The 20,000-nt window shown below is 44.5% G+C and overlaps 1 protein-coding gene across 6 annotated transcripts in view; it reads left to right on the forward strand.

Moving 5' to 3' along the window:
• The window catches only part of LOC127649456 (neurexin-2-like), a 600,635-nt gene that overhangs the window by 382,492 nt on the left and 198,143 nt on the right, over positions 1-20,000 (forward strand). For all 6 annotated transcript variants that reach the window (XM_052134552.1, XM_052134585.1, XM_052134578.1 and 3 more), the window contains 4 exons: positions 295-676; positions 805-995; positions 10,798-10,971; positions 15,950-16,069. In XM_052134552.1, coding sequence (XP_051990512.1) covers positions 295-676; positions 805-995; positions 10,798-10,971; positions 15,950-16,069 — 867 coding nt within the window. The remainder of the gene's footprint in view (positions 1-294; positions 677-804; positions 996-10,797; positions 10,972-15,949; positions 16,070-20,000) is intronic.

Genomic DNA, 20,000 nt, shown 5'->3' on the forward strand with positions numbered 1-20,000 from the left:
CCTGTTTACATGCACGAAGTAAACGGTATATTCTGGGGTTTTTACAGAAAGAGGCGTTCTGAAATCATGCAAGCACGACTCTTTTCTGCGCTTGTTTGTTTTCGCTCAAATGTGCCGTGGGAACAGGGGTATGACGTAAAAGGAGACATTAATGAAATAAAATTATTTAATATTAGTTTCGGGTGAAATGTGACCCAGGAGATTTACACAAGAGCGGCACTGTCTGTCCAGTTCAGAACTTTAGCACCTCCAGCCAGTTCGTGCGCATTTAGTTGAATGTTCGTCTCGCCGCAGGTCAGATGACGGGCGATCACACTCGCCTAGAGTTCCACAACATCGAGACGGGCATCATGACCGAACGGCGCTTCATCGCCGTCATCCCATCCAACTTCATCGGGCATCTGCAGGGTTTGACACTCAACGGCGTGCCGTATCTGGACCAGTGCAAAAACGGCGACATCTCGTTCTGCGAGCTGAACGCCCGCTTCGGTATGCGCCACATCATCGCCGACCCCGTGACCTTTCGAAATAAAGGCAGTTACCTGGCGCTGGCGACGCTGCAGGCGTACGCGTCCATGCATCTGTTCTTCCAGTTCAAAACCACCTCGACCGACGGTCTCCTGCTCTTCAACAGCGGCGACGGCAGCGACTTTATTGTGGTGGAACTCGTGAAAGGGTACGTCACACCGCAACGAACACTGCTGTTTCTTTTGTGTCAAGAGTTTAAACTAGATAATTTCACACACCAACATTCAACATTCTAACTGATGTCATTGTGCCGTGTGTTTCTATATGTGTTTTCAGGTATATCCACTACGTGTTTGATTTGGGTAACGGACCGTCGCTTATGAAGGGCAACTCCGACAAGCCGCTGAACGACAATCAGTGGCATAATGTGGTGGTTTCCCGAGACACCGGTAACGTGCACACGCTAAAGATCGACTCGCGCACCGTGACGCAGCACTCTAACGGCGCACGGAACCTGGACCTCAAAGGTAAGAGAGCCAAGTGCACGAGGAACGAGCTGACTAGCTTATTTATTTAGGAATTTCAGCAATTGTGGGGGGAAGGTAATGATGAACCAATAATGACTGCATAATTTCATTGAACTTTGTTTCGTTTCATTTATATTTTTTGAAATCTGATATTTTACAGCGGGACTCAATGACTTGAAAATAAACATTGAGGCTCTGTGTTTCCCCAGCGTTTACATCTGTACCCGTGAGCATGATGCACAGAATATGGCGGTTGCATGTGTTTAGTGTTTGCTCTTCTGGAGCTTGGGCACAGGAGTCATCTTTCAGAGGGACACGGTAGAATTAAAGGCTCAAGAGACTAAAATGTGCACATGAAATCATGACTTTACTCTGTGTGAACACATGAACGACTCTTTAGACCCTTCCAGAGCCAAACTGAATTGCAGTCACGATTGTAGCCTGTGCTATTAAAGGAGATTCATTCACAGATTGTCAAGGTGATGTGCTTCATCATTCTCTGAGAAGTTGCATCTTTATAGTCATCGAAGTGCAGGTTCTCTAACATTCACCACTGTGTCACTGTTGGACTTGACATCAGTTCCGATTATCATGGATCATCTGTTCTCCTCTGCAAACGCAAAGTGCAGTAACTACACATTTCATCAAAATTAACCCAATAACTAGAACAGGTCTCTAGAAATCTGATTTTGTATGTGTGTGTATGTGTGAGTGCGTGAGTGTGTGTGTGCGTGAGTGTGTGTGTGTGTGTGCCAGTGTGTGCGTGCCCGTGTGTGTGAGTGTGTGTGTGTGTGTGCCAGTGTGTGCGTGCCGTGTGTGAGTGTGTGTGTGTGTGTGTGTGTGTGTGTGTGTGTGTGTGTGTGTCAGTGTGTGAGTGCCCGTGTGTGTGAGTGTGTGTGTGTGTGTGTGTGTGTGTGTCAGTGTGTGCATGCCCGTGTGTGTGAGTGTATGTGTGTGTATGTGTGAGTGCGTGAGTGTGTGTGTGTGTGTCAGTGTGTGCGTGCCCGTGTGTGTGAGTGTATGTGTGTGTATGTGTGAGTGCGTGAGTGTGTGTGTGTGTCAGTGTGTGCGTGCCCGTGTGTGTGAGTGTATGTGTGTGTATGTGTGAGTGCGTGAGTGTGTGTGTGTGTCAGTGTGTGCGTGCCCGTGTGTGAGTGTGTGTGTGTGTGTGTGTGTGTGTGTGTGTGTGTGTGTGCGTGAACAAGGCAGAGAGATAATGAATCAAAGTCTGAATCATGCAGTTATTTGTTTATATCTGATTGTGTTTGCTCAGCCACTGAATGTATGCACACTCAGAAGAGGAAGTGTTTGGCAGTGTGAAATCCTTGCTTCACTTGCTAACACAACATCGGTCCAGTTAACATCACATGTTTACAATGGAGTATGTGCACATTAGGGTTATGTGTTGTAAGAGATGTTTAATTCTCAAACTTCACGAGCAGTCTGGATCAGTTTTTCCTGCAGTTCAGAAACATGACTGATTCTCCATCTCTCTGTCTCAGATCACTTCTTGGTTCTGCTCGTGTCTCTCCAGCTCTTTGGCACTTTTCCTTTCCTGTTCATTCCTGTTTGTTTTGTGTGTCTTCGTGAGCTGAAACAGATGTTCTTGCTCCATATTTACACCGCTTCCTACAGTCTCAATGACAGCTTACCGCATTAGACAGACGGCTGTCAATAAAGTCACGAGGACGCTCAGATAAATGAAACAATGGCGTGTCGAGCTGCTGTTGAAGGAATTAGTGTTTGTCGTGTGAATGAAGGACAGAAAATCTCTCAGGATACATAATCAATCTAATACAGGAAGAACCTCTGCTGAAGACAACAGTGTAAACATTAGGTAGTCTGTTGGTCTTTACTGGTCTCATCCAGCTGGTCTCTCAGCCCCTCTAAAAACCATCACATCAGACCAACCTTTCCACTGCGGATGGTGTAAGTAAGGGAGAATCCACGGCTAGATGTACGTGGAGGCGACGTGACGTGAAGTATATTCAGATAATTTAACGCACACCTAGCCGTGGATTATCCTGCTTATACCACTGTCACATGCCAGCATTGATGAGTCACAGCTGTAACTGATTTTTACAGTGCAAATGTTGACTATATTATTATCTACGAGTCATTAAATCATGAGTTCTGCCCATTCTAAATCACACACAGGGGAAGGTTTATCTGATATATAGTTAATTCCCAAAATAATAGATTGAAAATAATAATAATAATAAATATAGCTGCAAGCAGCGATACCGTGGACAAGCCAATTATCGGTACCATGTGCAGCAAAAGAAGCTTTGTGACATGTTTTTGGTTAGAGTCCAATGAACAGTGTATGAGGAGCTAGAAAAAGAAAACTTTCAATCATAAAAATAGATTTATTTTAAAATGAACTAAAAAGAGATAGCTCTTAGAAGTTTTGTCCAGTATGTGGCGCTGTTCTGAAACTGCTCAAGTAGTATCTGGGCATGATGGTTATCATGCAGGAAAGCATTCAGGAGTTATCTCTTGACCAGTAGGGGGCAGTGCGCCAAAACGCTGCTGGTAATCTCAGGGCCTAATGATGATGACACGTACCCAATTTCAACCCAATCCCTGAAAGTGTTTCGGAGATACAGCCTCAAGTTAAATTTTGTACGTTCTTTGTCAAATTCATTGAAGCACCATTAGAAAACGGTATGATTTATCAAAACTCTGTGAAGACCTTTATGCCGAGAGTGCCTCTAGATGATGCAGGCCAATTTTCGTGCAAATTGGACAAACAGTGTAGGAGGATCGTGGGTGCTAGAGGGTTTGAGGTAGAGACGCCAAATTTGCTGTGGTACCAGCTCAGACTGTCCTCTATCTGTGTGCCAAATGTCATAACTTTGCCACAAGCGGTTCCATGTGCTGCCATAGACTCAAGAGCGGAAGAAGAGGAAGAAAAATAGGAAAACGAATGAAAACAATAGGGGTTTTTTGCCTCTACGGGGCTTGACCCCTGATAATAGTGTGAGTTTCTGTCCATCCAGAAGTCATTATTACTGATTGCTTGACAGACACAAAACAAAATAATTTGCGTGCTTCAAACAAACACTCATCTTGTAAAGGTTTGTTGTCACTATCTTGGTAAAGTTTGTGAAATCCAGTGATTAGTCCTTCATAACAAGTGCTGATAATCGTGGTATGTGACTCAGTAAATTGTATTTCCAGGTGGATTTATGTAACTTTATATAAAGATTAGTATGCAGAATCAGACTGACAAATGTAGAGAGATCAGTGTCTGTTTAAAACACATCCACACTTTTAATGAGTTTTCTGATGTTTTGATTCGAGACTAATGCCCGAATAGTCACTGCCCGTGTTACGCTAAACCCATGTGTGAGGACGAAATCCAAGTAAACTCTCAAAGGAGACACAGCTGCTCAATATCCTGTTGTTCCTTTTAGAAATCATATCTCTCTGCCTGAGTGAGTCAGCAAGACACAACTCATGAATGTGTTACAGCAGGATTCTGTCTGCCGTTAAACAGCCCTCAGAGGGGGAACGTCACAGGAAATGGACTTTATTTTATGTTTATGATGTCCCACAATGCTTGATTTGCTATTTTCCTGAGAAAGACATTATTGTACTAAGATGGTTCAGCTGCACATCTGCAAGTCTAAACTCAGTTCCTGCATGTGCAGTTTAGAGATTTCACCAGCAAGTGTTAATAAAGTTCATGTCCAAACTCCGAAATATACTGGAACATCAAATTATGTCCCTGAAAAAAGCCTTGATTTGTGTGTCTCTTGATAAATATGATTAATAATACTTATGTTCTCTATAATTTAACTGTCTGCATCCAAATCCTCAAGAGAATCATGTTTTCAGGGGGTCTGGTTACTCACCCGGTTGCTAGGGAGGGTAGAGTCACATGGGGTAACCTCCTCGTGGTCACTATGAGATGACTATGGATTTTAGGACTGTGTTCACTCAAAAGATGAAAAAAACATGTTAGTTATTTTGAATCTTTCAACGCACACACACACACACACACACACACACACACACACACACACACACACACACACACACACACACACACACTTATATTTGTTTATTAGGTGCTATTAGCTACTAGAGAAATGGAAAATGCAGTCACACGGGGGTCTCATTAGGTTGAAATAGGGCCCATAAATGGCCAAAAACAAGCTGAAAAGGAATGATTTGTGCAGATGTCAGTGTAGACAGCTGTAATGATTATAATGGGACAGATGTGATGACACCTGCATCAGACGGTGCAGTTGGAAGTCTTTACAGTCGTGAGAAACATTGCATCTTAGTGATGTGGGATGACAGCGTCTGATATTGTATTTGGATGCTTCTGTGCACATGTTGTTGTTCTTGTATGACACATTTCTCATGACCTGATTAAATGTTAAAGTGTTGCTCATGTTAGTGTCTCTGTTGATATGTGTATGTGTGACCGTTGTTGCGCTCGGGGCTTAAAGTGTAACGTGTCTGTACTCGGCAGACTTTAATCTGCGGTGGAACCCGCTGGTGCGACCAGAACTTCTGGTTTCCTCTAACCGCCGCAGCTAATAAGCATGAAATGAAGTCGTGGAGCAGAAAATGTGTCACTCGCTGTGAAAGCATCCCCAGCGTTTCATAGGCTTAAGCTCACCTCTCGCCTGACATTTTACGGTTAAAATATCGTTCAAGGCTATTACGAGCCGTCCCACTTTCTCTATCCCAGCTTAGAGAATTAGCCACGTATCAGCCTTTGCCAAAACAAATTGCTCTTTTGTCTTGGAGAGTAATTTATGTGGAATAAATGCTGTGGGAGAATATAATCTGCTCTCGATGATTAATATACCACAGACTGAAGCTCTGAGATACTGTACGCCACGAGACGACCTCAATCACCCTGATCTTTACACTGATGTATTAATTACCTGGCTCAGACTTTTTTAATTAACCTCTTTGATAATCCATTTTCCGAGTGGAATGATCAGATAAAACTGTAAACAACATGAACTACATGACTGTGTAAAATATTCTCACTTGACATCTTCGACTTCTGACCAGTGTGGGGTAACGGTACTTTTAAAAGTAACTCGTTAGAATTTGAAGTTACTCCTTAAAATAAGTAATTTACGTCATTGACATGTGATGTCTGTTTCTGAAAGGTGATTGGCTCTTTTACCTGTCAGGCGGGACTTCCTTTCATCATCCGTTGAGCGTTGGGTGCTGGAGATTCTTGGTTGGGCGTTCCAGTTCCGGCCATTTGTTTAAATAGAAGTGACTCATCTCTCTCTGCTAAATAGTCTCTGGCCTCACACTCTATAGAACTACAATCCCCATCATGCACTGCGTCTCCTCCCGGAAGTTTGCACGCTTTCACTCCTGATTTCTGTCAATACAGGGACAGTAGGGGTGGACAAAAGCAATGCGTTACTTTACTTAAAAAGTAGCTCATATATTACTCTACTCATTACTCAAAAAAGTAATCTGATTACGTAACATGCATTACTTTTATTGCTTTACCCCCAACACTGCTTCTGACCATAGAGAGTTGGTGTATAAAGAAACGGCCTTTATACTGTCATGTAATGTAGGAACATTACTGAAAATATCGTTATTTGATCAAATGTGATTTTTTACATTGTGTAACTCGCTGCTGCCGTGTTAGCGTGACATCGTATACCCAGATCCCAGTGAAATCAGCACAGAGATGTACATTTCTGCAGGGGTTTGTGTTGTTTGTCCAGTGGTTTAATCCATGTCTTCAGAAGAGATGTGACAGGTGTGGGTGACAAACAGATCAACATTTAAACCCTTTTATTTGCTTGTAATTCTTCTCCCTGCCCAGTAGGGGATGATATGCATGAAGAATATGAGTCACCAAAAACACGAAATGGACTCATATTTTGATCTGTTTCTCACCCACACCTCTCATATCACTTCTGAAGACATGGATTAAACCACTGGAGTCCTAAAGATTACTTGTATGCTGCCTTTATGTGCTTCATTTCTTCACTCTTCATTTGAGTTCTGTAGAAGAAAGAAAGAGACACACATCTGGGATGGCATGACGGTGAATGCATGATGGGAGAATTTTCACTTTTGGGTGAACTGTCCCTTTAAGACTGGTTAGTTGACTAGTCAATCAGGCACTCCACCGACTAATAGCCTACAAGTGTTTTTGAATGTTATTTTGCATTTGCACTAGGGAAATTATGTGATGAAGTTGAAACTGTGTGATGGGAAAATCACATACAAGATGCCTGAAATATTTATGATTCATGACTTTTATCTTGAGTTCAGAAAACATTATAAAAGCAATGAGAAATCCTGTATTCACTGTTCATCATCACATTATAATCAATGTATTCATGCAAAAGCTGAATAATGTGTGTTTCAGAGGCTTTATATGGAGTTATGATGAACATGATAAACACAATGTCCACATATGTGGATTTTAGGACTGTGTTCACTCAAAAGTGAAAAAAAAAGGTTTAGTGGAGTTATGATGAAAATAAGGTGCATTTGAAACTGTTCTGTTAAGTAATGCACTAAATAGGGAGCAAGGGAGCATCCTATAGCTCTCTATAACTGTTTTGAGACCAGTGCAGACAGACAGCACACTGGAGGTTAAGTCATGCACTAAATAGGGAGCAAGGGTGCATCCTATAGCTCTCTATAACTGTTCTGAGACCAGTGCAGACAGACAGCACACTGGAGGTTAAGTCATGCACTAAATAGGGAGCAAGGGAGCATCCTATAGCTCTCTATAACTGTTCTGAGACCAGTGCAGACAGACAGCACACTGCAGGTTAAGTCATGCACTAAATAGGGAGCAAGGGAGCATCCTATAGCTCTCCTATAACTGTTCTGAGACCAGTGCAGACAGACAGCACACTGGAGGTTAAGTCATTCACTAAATAGGGAGCAAGGGAGCATCCTATAGCTCTCCTATAACTGTTCTGAGACCAGTGCAGACAGACAGCACACTGGAGGTTAAGTCATGCACTAAATAGGGAGCAAGGGAGCATCCTATAGCTCTCCTATAACTGTTCTGAGATCAGTGCAGACAGACGGCACACTGGAGGTTAAGTTATGCACTAAATAGGGAGCAAGGGTGCATCCTATAGCTCTCTATAACTGTTCTGAGACCAGTGCAGACAGACGGCACACTGGAGGTTAAGTTATTCACTAAATAGGGAGCAAGGGAGCATCCTATAGCTCTCCTATAACTGTTCTGAGACCAGTGCAGACAGACAGCACACTGGAGGTTAAGTCGTGCACTAAATAGGGAGTAAGGGTGCATCCTATAGCTCTCCTATAACTGTTCTGAGACCAGTGCAGACAGACAGCACACTGGAGGTTAAGTCGTGCACTAAATAGGGAGTAAGGGAGCATCCCATAGCTCTCCTATAACTGTTCTGAGACCAGTGCAGACAGACAGCACACTGGAGGTTAAGTCATGCACTAAATAGGGAGCAAGGGAGCATCCTATAGCTCTCCTATAACTGTTCTGAGATCAGTGCAGACAGACGGCACACTGGAGGTTAAGTTATGCACTAAATAGGGAGCAAGGGTGCATCCTATAGCTCTCTATAACTGTTCTGAGACCAGTGCAGACAGACGGCACACTGGAGGTTAAGTTATTCACTAAATAGGGAGCAAGGGAGCATCCTATAGCTCTCCTATAACTGTTCTGAGACCAGTGCAGACAGACAGCACACTGGAGGTTAAGTCGTGCACTAAATAGGGAGTAAGGGTGCATCCTATAGCTCTCCTATAACTGTTCTGAGACCAGTGCAGACAGACAGCACACTGGAGGTTAAGTCGTGCACTAAATAGGGAGTAAGGGAGCATCCCATAGCTCTCCTATAACTGTTCTGAGACCAGTGCAGACAGACAGCACACTGGAGGTTAAGTCATGCATTAAATAGGGAGCAAGGGAGTATCCTATATCTCTCCTATAACTGTTCTGAGATCAGTGCAGACAGACAGCACACTGGAGGTTAAGTTATGCACTAAATAGGGAGCAAGGGTGCATCCTATAGCTCTCTATAACTGTTCTGAGACCAGTGCAGACAGACGGCACACTGGAGGTTAAGTTATGCACTAAATAGGGAGCAAGGGTGCATCCTATAGCTCTCCTATAACTGTTCTGAGATCAGTGCAGACAGACAGCACACTGGAGGTTAAGTTATGCACTAAATAGGGAGCAAGGGTGCATCCTATAGCTCTCTATAACTGTTCTGAGACCAGTGCAGACAGACGGCACACTGGAGGTTAAGTCATTCACTAAATAGGGAGCAAGGGAGCATCCTATAGCTCTCCTATAACTGTTCTGAGACCAGTGCAGACAGACAGCACACTGGAGGTTAAGTCATGCATTAAATAGGGAGCAAGGGAGTATCCTATATCTCTCCTATAACTGTTCTGAGATCAGTGCAGACAGACAGCACACTGGAGGTTAAGTTATGCACTAAATAGGGAGCAAGGGTGCATCCTATAGCTCTCTATAACTGTTCTGAGACCAGTGCAGACAGACGGCACACTGGAGGTTAAGTTATGCACTAAATAGGGAGCAAGGGTGCATCCTATAGCTCTCCTATAACTGTTCTGAGATCAGTGCAGACAGACAGCACACTGGAGGTTAAGTTATGCACTAAATAGGGAGCAAGGGTGCATCCTATAGCTCTCTATAACTGTTCTGAGACCAGTGCAGACAGACGGCACACTGGAGGTTAAGTCATTCACTAAATAGGGAGCAAGGGAGCATCCTATAGCTCTCCTATAACTGTTCTGAGACCAGTCCAGACAGACAGCACACTGGAGGTTAAGTCATGCACTAAATAGGGAGCAAGGGAGCATCCTATAGCTCTCCTATAACTGTTCTGAGACCAGTGCAGACAGACAGCACACTGGAGGTTAAGTCATGCACTAAATAGGGAGCAAGGGAGTGTGTGTGTGTGTGTGTATGTGTGTGTGTGTGTTTGTGTGTAACCATGTTTATATTACATTGGCGATCAAATGTCCCCACAAGGATAGTAAAACCTGAGAAAACTCACCTTGTTGGGACCAGCCAGCGGTCTCCATGATGAAAATGAACTGAACTTTTGTTTGTTATTAATTATTTGACTGTGTTTAGACATCTCTGTCTCGCTCCTATATTCACCAATCACGAGACGCAGAAGGATTATGGAGTTAGTGAGATGCACTTTACGAAACTTAATAGCCAGATAAAAAGCTCATGAAGATTTCTTTAATATTTATGATATTGCTAATTTTACTGTTAACCAACAAAGTAATATTGAATATATTGTACATTTTGAGAACATCACTCAACCGCAAGCCTCTTCAACATCTGATGATTAAAGAAAGAGTTTCACACAGATCTGTTCCCGTTTGTTCAACAGCAAGTAAATCTCTCTGAACACAGAAGTTATGAAACTATATTTCAGAACATGAACTAGAGTTCAGAGATGCAGCAGATATTGTGCTCTGCCGCAGCTGTAGAAACACAATGTTGCTGGTACACACAGGGGACACGGTTGCGCACCTTCTCCGTGTCAACAACTGCGTCTCCCTCTGAATGCTCCTGTGAACATGTATAGGGGAAAATGGGGTGGCGGAAGCCGCAAGCTGGGCCCAATTAGAGTTATGGGCCCCTGGGCTTCCACCCGTGTAAGACTGTGCGTTATTGCTCCTCTGGGTACATGAGTGACAGCGGCGGTTTGATGACAGCTGTACACGCCTGCAGCGTTTGAGATCTCCTGCACAACACAATAACTCACATGTATGCTTTCTCGATCTCTCTCTCTCTCTCCTGCAGGAGAGCTGTACATCGGTGGAGTCGCCAAAAACATGTACAACAGCCTGCCGAAGCTGATTGCGTCCCGGGACGGGTACCAGGGGTGTTTGGCCTCTGTTGACCTGAACGGCCGTTTGCCTGACCTGCTTGCAGACGCCCTCCACAGGGTCGGACAGGTGGATCGAGGATGTGACGGTCAGTTAACCTTCTAGCATGGCCGCCAGACAGAAAGCTAAAGTTTGAAAAGTGAAACTAGAACATTTTAAGTTCCTCAAACACAAGATGTACTTTCTGTGTGGTCTGGTATTCATTGTTTATTGAAGTGCATTTCTTTATGTGAACAGCCTTGTACTGTATGTTACAATGCCTGCCGTTGGGTCACCAGATAAGACAACCCCAGAGTTATATAATGTCATGTTTATGTTAGTCTCGCCTCACCAGACCTTTGACTAAATGGCATAAAGTCTGGTCCTCATCGCAGTTTAATCTGCCCACTTAGACAGGAAGAGGCCGTCTGACTATTTGCAGCAATACAACATAAAAAATAAATAAAGAGCTAAAACATGAATGAGTTCTACTTATTTAAATGCCCCCATAAGTTCCATTTGACCAAGCAAACATAATAAAATTATTCAAATTATGAGTATCAGCCTCAATTTTGTACTTGATCGTTTGAGTTATTCAAACTTAAAAAAACATAATTCTGTGGATTTTAAAGGGTCCTGACATGCATCCTTTCTTGAGGTTCACTTATATGTTAATAAAGTGTTTTTGTGGAATCATGATGTCATGATGTAATGAAACACTCTGTCTGAAACACTCTGTACTTCACCTTTAAGACACACCCACTGCTCTGATTGGCCAACATCACTGAAAGCAATAACAATAGAAACAAAATCGTCACACGGTTTCTCCCAGATACTCATCATGCATACAAGAACAGTTCAAAGGAATGAGGAAGTGGGAGACGGTGATTACACAGAGGAATGACACTTTTTATTAAACAAACAAACACTGGTTTTCTTAACAGCGCAACGGTGCAGCTACAATTCAAACTCAAATAGTTCAGGTAATCACACGGCATCATCTCTCTCTCCTCTCCTTAAAAGCCCCAATCACTCCTCACTGAAACACAAGACAGGTGTTAAGCACAGGTGGCAATCATTTTCCACTCATCTCCCCCGCTTCACTCTCCACAGCACGCTGCTCTGCAACGCCCTCGCCTGCACAACCAGGAACACGACAATGTCTGGGTTTTATAGCAAAGTTACTATCGGACCACTTTCAGTATTGCAGTATCCCAGATGCTTTCTCTCTGTGGGTCTCAGGTTCTGTCTGTGTCGACCCGTCTTTACAGACTCCTTCAGTGCAGCGTGAACACGGTCTGTCCTCTCTGGGTCTCCATTTCTGTCTGTGTCGACCCGTCTCTACAGACTCCTTCAGTGCAGTGTGAACACGGTCTGTCCTCTCTGGGTCTCCGGTTCTGTCTGTGTCGACCCGTCTCTACAGACTCCTTCAGTGCAGCGTGAAAACGGTCTGTCCTCTCTGGGTCTCCGGTTCTGTCTGTGTCGACCCGTCTCTACAGACTCCTTCAGTGCAGCGTGAAAACGGTCTGTCCTCTCTGGGTCTCCGGTTCTGTCTGTGTCGACCCGTCTCTACAGACTCCTTCAGTGCAGCGTGAACACGGTCTGTCCTCTCTGGGTCTCCATTTCTGTCTGTGTCGACCCGTCTCTACAGACTCCTTCAGTGCAGCGTGAAAACGGTCTGTCCTCTCTGGGTCTCCGGTTCTGTCTGTGTCGACCCGTCTCTACAGACTCCTTCAGTGCAGCGTGAAAACGGTCTGTCCTCTCTGGGTCTCCGGTTCTGTCTGTGTCGACCCGTCTTTACAGACTCCTTCAGTGCAGCGTGAACACGGTCTGTCCTCTCTGGGTCTCCTGTACTGTCTGTGTCGGCCCGTCTGTACAGACTCCTTCAGTGCAGCGTGAACACGGTCTGTCCTCTCTGGGTCTCCGGTTCTGTCTGTGTCGACCCGTCTCTACAGACTCCTTCAGTGCAGCGTGAACACGGTCTGTCCTCTCTGGGTCTCCGGTTCTGTCTGTGTCGACCCGTCTGTACAGACTCCTTCAGTGCAGCGTGAACACGGTCTGTCCTCTCTGGGTCTCCGGTTCTGTCTGTGTCGACCCGTCTCTACAGACTCCTTCAGTGCAGCGTGAACACCGTCTGTCCTCTCTGGGTCTCCGGTTCTGTCTGTGTCGACCCGTCTCTACAGACTCCTTCAGTGCAGCGTGAACACGGTCTGTCCACTCTGGGTCTCCGGTTCTGTCTGTATCGACCCGTCTCTACAGACTCCTTCAGTGCAGCGTGAACACGGTCTGTCCTCTCTGGGTCTCCGGTTCTGTCTGTGTCGACCCGTCTGTACAGACTCCTTCAGTGCAGCGTGAACACGGTCTGTCCTCTCTGGGTCTCCGGTTCTGTCTGTGTCGACCCATCTCTACAGACTCCTTCAGTGCAGCGTGAACACCGTCTGTCCTCTCTGGGTCTCCGGTTCTGTCTGTGTCGACCCGTCTCTACAGACTCCTTCAGTGCAGCGTGAACACGGTCTGTCCACTCTGGGTCTCCGGTTCTGTCTGTATCGACCCGTCTCTACAGACTCCTTCAGTGCAGCGTGAACAAGGTCTGTCCTCTCTGGGTCTCCAGTTCTGTCTATGTCGACCCGTCTCTACAGACTCCGTCAGTGCAGTGTGAACACAGTCTGTCCTCTCTGGGTCTCCGGTTCTGTCTGTGTCGTCCCGTCTCTACTGACTCTTTCAGTACAGTGTTAACACAGTCTGTCCTCTCTGGGTCTCCATTTCTGTCTGTTTCGACCCGTCTCTACAGACTCCTTCAGTACAGTGTTAACACAGTCTGTCCTCTCTGGGTCTCCGGTTCTGTCCGTATCGACCCGTCTCTACAGACACCTTCAGTGTAGTGTGAACACAGTCTGTCCTCTCTGGGTCTCCGGTTCTGTCCGTGTCGACCCGTCTCTACAGACTCCTTCAGTGCAGTGTGAACACAGTCTGTCCTCTCTGTGTCTCCGGTTCTGTCTGTGTCGACCCATCTCTACAGACTCCTTCAGTGCAGCGTGAACACAGTCTGTCCTCTCTGGGTCTCCGGTTCTGTCCATATCGACCTGTCTCTACAGACACCTTCAGTGTAGTGTGAACACAGTCTGTCCTCTCTGCGTCTCCGGTTCTGTCTGTGTCGACCCATCTCTACAGACTCCTTCAGTGCAGTGTGAACACAGTCTGTCCTCTCTGGGTCTCCGGTTCTGTCCATATCGACCCGTCTCTACAGACACCTTCAGTGTAGTGTGAACACAGTCTGTCCTCTCTGGGTCTCTGGTTCTGTCTGTGTCGACCCATCTCTACAGACTCCTTCAGTGCAGTGTGAACACAGTCTGTCCTCTCTGGGTCTCCGGTTCTGTCCGTGTCGACCCATCTCTACAGACTCCTTCAGTGCAGCGTGAACACAGTCTGTCCTCTCTGGGTCTCCGGTTCTGTCCATATCGACCTGTCTCTACAGACACCTTCAGTGTAGTGTGAACACAGTCTGTCCTCTCTGTGTCTCCGGTTCTGTCTGTGTCGACCCGTCTCTACAGACTCCGTCAGTGCGGTGTGAACACAGTCTGTCCTCTCTGTGTCTCCGGTTCTGTCCATATCGACCTGTCTCTACAGACACCTTCAGTGTAGTGTGAACACAGTCTGTCCTCTCTGGGTCTCCGGTTCTGTCTGTGTCGACCCGTCTCTACAGACTCCTTCAGTGTAGTGTGAACACAGTCTGTCCTCTCTGTGTCTCCGGTTCTGTCCATATCGACCTGTCTCTACAGACACCTTCAGTGTAGTGTGAACACAGTCTGTCCTCTCTCTGTCTCCGGTTCTGTCTGTGTCGACCCGTCTCTACAGACTCCTTCAGTGCAGTGTGAACACAGTCTGTCCTCTCTGGGTCTCCGGTTCTGTCCATATCGACCCGTCTCTACAGACACCTTCAGTGTAGTGTGAACACAGTCTGTCCTCTCTGTGTCTCCGGTTCTGTCTGTGTTGACCCATCTCTACCAACAGACTGTGCTCACTCTCTTCTGGATTTCAGTGAGGAGAGGCAACTCTCCCCCTTTCTCTATCACCTTGATTTCCCAGCCTCTGCTTGCACAAAATGCATCAGTCCAGTAAAGTTAGAATAACATAACAGACCTGCCTGACGATGTTTATTATAGCTGCACAGATGTTTCCACAGCTGGAAGAGAGTATGAGGCAACAGACACTGTCTCTCTCTCATACGTCAATCCACGGCTCCTTATGTCAAATGTCTTGAAGTTTTCCTCATTGCTAACACTCTTGCACGCATCTACACATGCACCTGTCTGATTAAAATTAATCCAGTCACACTTGAGTTAGTTTTATCTTCCTGTGTTGTCCCTCTCAGACGATTCATTAGAACATGATTAGAAACATTAAACTCAACAGTCCATTACATTAATATACAATCACGCTTCAAAGATTTCATTTAATTGAGTCATTGAGCACAAAGCTATTGTCACTGTATGTGTAGTTCCTTGCAGTTTAAACAAACATTGTGTTTCTGTTACGCTGTGGGTTCAATCACTACAGAGAAGATGAATGAACCAAGAGCACTGAAGAACCTCAGATGTGATTTGCTGAAACATGAAATGTGCACCACTGTGTCTATGCATCATGTGAAGATAATAACTGACTGCAGTTCACTGCGTTTAAAGATGATCATAATGTTCATTCTTCCAGCAGGTGAGCTTCTCCTCTGAGCATCATCAATGATAGAGAAAGACACATCAGAGTGGATTCTATAGGGAACATCTCTTAGTGTGTTTGACACTAGATAGAAAGCGTTTGAACTTGTCTGGACTGTAATCAAGCCTCAGTAATGTTGTCAGACTCGGTGACGAGATCTTCTGTTGACTGCAGCGTTCAGACACTAGTGGACACTAGTGGACATTCTGTAAAACCAACCAATCAGATAAGAGCTTGAGCGCTGCATCGTGCATTTTTTATTTTCAGGGCAAACACACTCTCTGGTGAACATTGTGCTGTATCACACAATTCTTTTGGTTGTAGTTGCCTGCTGTAATTAACATGACATGCTTCTGTTGCCGTTGTGTGTGTAGGACCCAGCACGACGTGTACGGAGGACTCGTGCCATCATCAGGGGGTGTGTCTGCAGCAGTGGGAGGGCTTCTCTTGCGATTGCACCATGACGTCCTACGGAGGCTCGTACTGCAGCGATCGTGAGTACAAACACACTGCCGCCTCATTCTCGCTGAACGCTCTCACCGCCGTGTCTGTAACATGACAACAGCTGCAGATGTTACTATCACTGACACAGATTTTACTAAAGGTTTAAGAGATAAATTACTCATTCTACTGCTTTCCATGTCAGATGTCAGGCGTGTGCGTCGCTCTCCAGCTGTTGACATGTTCGGTCTTTTCATCAACACTTGTCCTGTTTCATCAAAGTTCTGCTGGTATTAATAGATGTAGCGGGTGTGACCGCTGTTGTGTTACGCTCCCACACCAGGAGGGGCAACAACATCCCAAATATTAGAGCAGTGGTGAGACCCCTGAACTACATGAAGACAGACATGTGTGGTTTGTGTTTGCTGTTATCAGTAGTGACGGTGTACAGGACTCATAACACTACACCAGCCACTTCATTATCTGTTACTGCGGCTAATTTAATGCTCATCTCATGTCATCTGTTCATTGGCTGATTTATTGAGGAGATTAATTGGATTTTAAACGCCTCCCTCATGGATTCTCTGGATTAATTGATTGCTGAGTGAACCAGTGTGTGTGTGTGAGTGTGTGAGTGTGTGAGTGTGTGTGTGTGTGAGTGTGTGAGTGTGTGTGTGTGTGTGTGTGTGTGTTTGTTTGTTCGTGTGTGTGTGTGTATGTGTCAGTGTGTGTGTTTGTTTGTATGTGTTTGTTTGTTTGTTTGTTTGTGTGTGTGTGTATGTGTCAGTGTGTGTGTTTGTTTGTATGTGTTTGTTTGTTTGTATGTGTTTGTTTGTTTGTGTGTGTGTTTGTTTGTTCGTGTGTATGTGTGAGTGTGTGTGTTTGTGTGTGTGTGTTTGTTTGTATGTGTGTTTGTGTGAGTGTGTGTGTTTGTTTGTTCGTGTGTGTGTATGTGTCAGTGTGTGTGTTTGTTTGATCGTGTGTGTGTATGTGTGAGTGTGTGTGTTTGTTTGTTCGTGTGTGTGTATGTGTGAGTGAGTGTGTGTGTTTGTTTGTTTGTATGTGTGTGAGTGTGTGTGTTTGTGTTTGTTTGTGTGTGTGTGTGTTTGTTTGTTCGTGTGTGTGTGTGTGTGTGTGTTTGTTTGTTCATGCATGTGTGTGTGTGTGTGTGTGTGAGTGAGTGTGTGTGTTTGTTTGTTTGTATGTGTGTGAGTGTGTGTGTTTGTGTTTGTTTGTGTGTGTGTGTGTGTGTGTGTGTGTTTGTTTGTTCGTGTGTGTGAGTGTGTGTGTGTGTGTTTGTTTGTTCATGCATGTGTGTGTGTGTGTGTGTTTGTTTGTTCATGCATGTGTGTGTGTGTGTGTGTGTTTGTTTGTTCATGCATGTGTGTGTGTGTGTGTGTGTTCTCCTGAGTATTCATGTTCATTATGATAGTTGACATCAAACGTGTGTCCCTCAGGTGAATGCAACAGAAAGGACACACATGCACAGTGTTTCACTGATGATGGAGGTGCTGCAGGAGAGCATGCACATGCAACTCTCACAGGGCTGTAAAACAATAACTGTAACAACATTATCATGGTGCATTTATGAAAAGAGTGTGGCAGAGGTTGACAATATTAATCATAGTTTTCTGCAGGACTCCTGAAATATAGATCATCCATGACAACAACGACGAGAACCATTTATTTGATTAAAATATGTCTTAAGATCATCGGACACACATTTGGTGAGGATGGAACAGTATAGGGTTTGGATTTTTCTACTGAATTGAAAATGGCCTAAAATTGTGCCAGGTGGAAAATTTGCATTACGCAAACTCCACCCACAGTCATCTGCATTGAGTTTAAGTTATAAATAACCTGTAATATTGAAAATAAGAGCTCTCATAATGTTTGTGTTCTCTCCGCACCGATGTCCCTCATGACGTGCTGAAAGTTGCTCTTTGTCTTTCTGTCAAGCCTTTGACTTCACATTCATAATGAGAACAGAGACCTCACGCTCTGAATATCACATGAGAACTCACAATCAACCTTTAGATGACCTGACAGAGAGAGATCGTTCTCATTTTTCTCATTATCTCCTCCTGTGAGTCGGACAAGAGAGGCAGAAAGCTCTAGAATAAATCTAACAGGGAATTCAGAAATAAAGTCCCTGGAGCGTTTCTTCCGTCAGGAACACCAGAGGAGCATTGTGGGTTATTTCCTGAGGAGTCACTGGTCACAGCGTGATGTCAGAATGAATGTCATTGATATAGTTGTGTCACTTTTGCATGCACAACATTATTCAGCGGACTTGTGCACAGTCCGGTTTAATCTGTGCTGGTTTAGTGCTGCGACATCAGTTTAGTTTAAATAAGACATTTGTTTATATATTCTCTTGATCTTGGCAACAGTAATTAATCAAATTATGATCCGATGATAGTTATAACACTTGTGTCTTGTTTTCTTCAGAATGGCATACGAATATGAAGTGTTGTTTCAGGGAAATCCAGCAGAATTCCTTTGGGTTCATGCTTGATACAGGAGATACATTGTTTTATTTAATATTATTTAAGATTCAATTTTTTGGATTTTCAGATGTTTACATACACTTTGGTTGAAGTCATTAAAACTCATTTTGAACCACTCCACAGATTTAATATTAGCAAACTATAGTTTTGGTGAGTCGTTTAGGACATCTACTTTGTGCGTGATGAGTAATTTTTCCAACAATTATTTACAGACCGATTGTTTCACTTTTAATTGAGTATATCACAATTCCAGTGGGTCAGAAGTTACATACACTAAGTTAACTGTGCCATTAAGCAGCTTGGAAAATTACAGAAAATTATGTCAAGCTTTTAGACAATTAGACAATTAGCTTCTGATAGGAGGTGTACTGAACTGGGGGTGTACCTGTGGATGTATTTTAAGACCTTCAAACTCAGTGTCTCTTTGCTTGGCATCATGGGAAAATCAAAATAAATCAGCCAAGACCTCAGAAATAACATTGTGGACCTCCACAAGTCTGGTTCATCTTTGGGAGCAATTTCCAAATGCCTGAAGGTGCCACGTTCATCTGTACAAACACCATGTGACCACACAGTCATCACACCGCTCAGGAAGGAGACGCATTCTGTCTCTTAGAGATGAACGTAGTTTGTGTGAAAAGTGCAAATCAATCCCAGAACAACAGCAAAGGACCTTGTGAAGATGCTGGAGGAAACAGGTGGATGAGTATCTATATCCACAGCAAAACCAGTCCTATATGGACATCACCTGAAAGGCTCAGCAAGGAAGAAGCCGCTGCTCCAAAACCACCATAAACAAGCCAGACTACAGTTTGCAAGTGCACATGGGGACAAAGATCTGACTTTAGGAGAAATGTCCTCTGATCTGATGACACACATATTGAACGGTTTGGTCATAATGACCATCGTTATGTTTGGAGGGAAAAGGGCGAAAAACAGCATCCCAACAGTGAAGCATGGGGGTGCAGCATCATGTTGTGGGGGTGCTGCAGGAGGGACTGGTGCACTTCACCAAATAGATGATGACATCATGAGGACGGAACATTATGTGGATATATTGAAGCAACATCTCAAGACATCAGACAGGAAGTTAAAGCTCGTCACAAATGGGTCTTCCAAATGGACAATGACCCCAAGCACACCTCCAGAGTTGTGGCACAAGGACAACAAAGTCAGGGTATTGGAGCGGCATCACAAAGTCCTGACCTCAATCCGAGGGGCAGAATTGAAAAAGCGTGTGTGAGCAAGGAGGACTACAAACCTGACTCAGTTACACCAGTTCTGTCTGGAGGAACGGGACAAAATTCCAGCAACTTATTGTGAAGCTTGTGGAAGGAAACCCAAAACATTTGACCCAAGTTAAACAATTTAAAGGCAATTCTACCAAATACTAACAAAGTGTGTGTAAACTTCTGCCCCACTGGGAATGTGATGAAAGAAATAAAAGCTGAAATAAATCATTCTCTCGACTATT

This window comes from Xyrauchen texanus, chromosome 1 (assembly GCF_025860055.1).
Source record: "Xyrauchen texanus isolate HMW12.3.18 chromosome 1, RBS_HiC_50CHRs, whole genome shotgun sequence".
Classification (NCBI taxonomy): Eukaryota; Metazoa; Chordata; class Actinopteri; order Cypriniformes; family Catostomidae; genus Xyrauchen; species Xyrauchen texanus.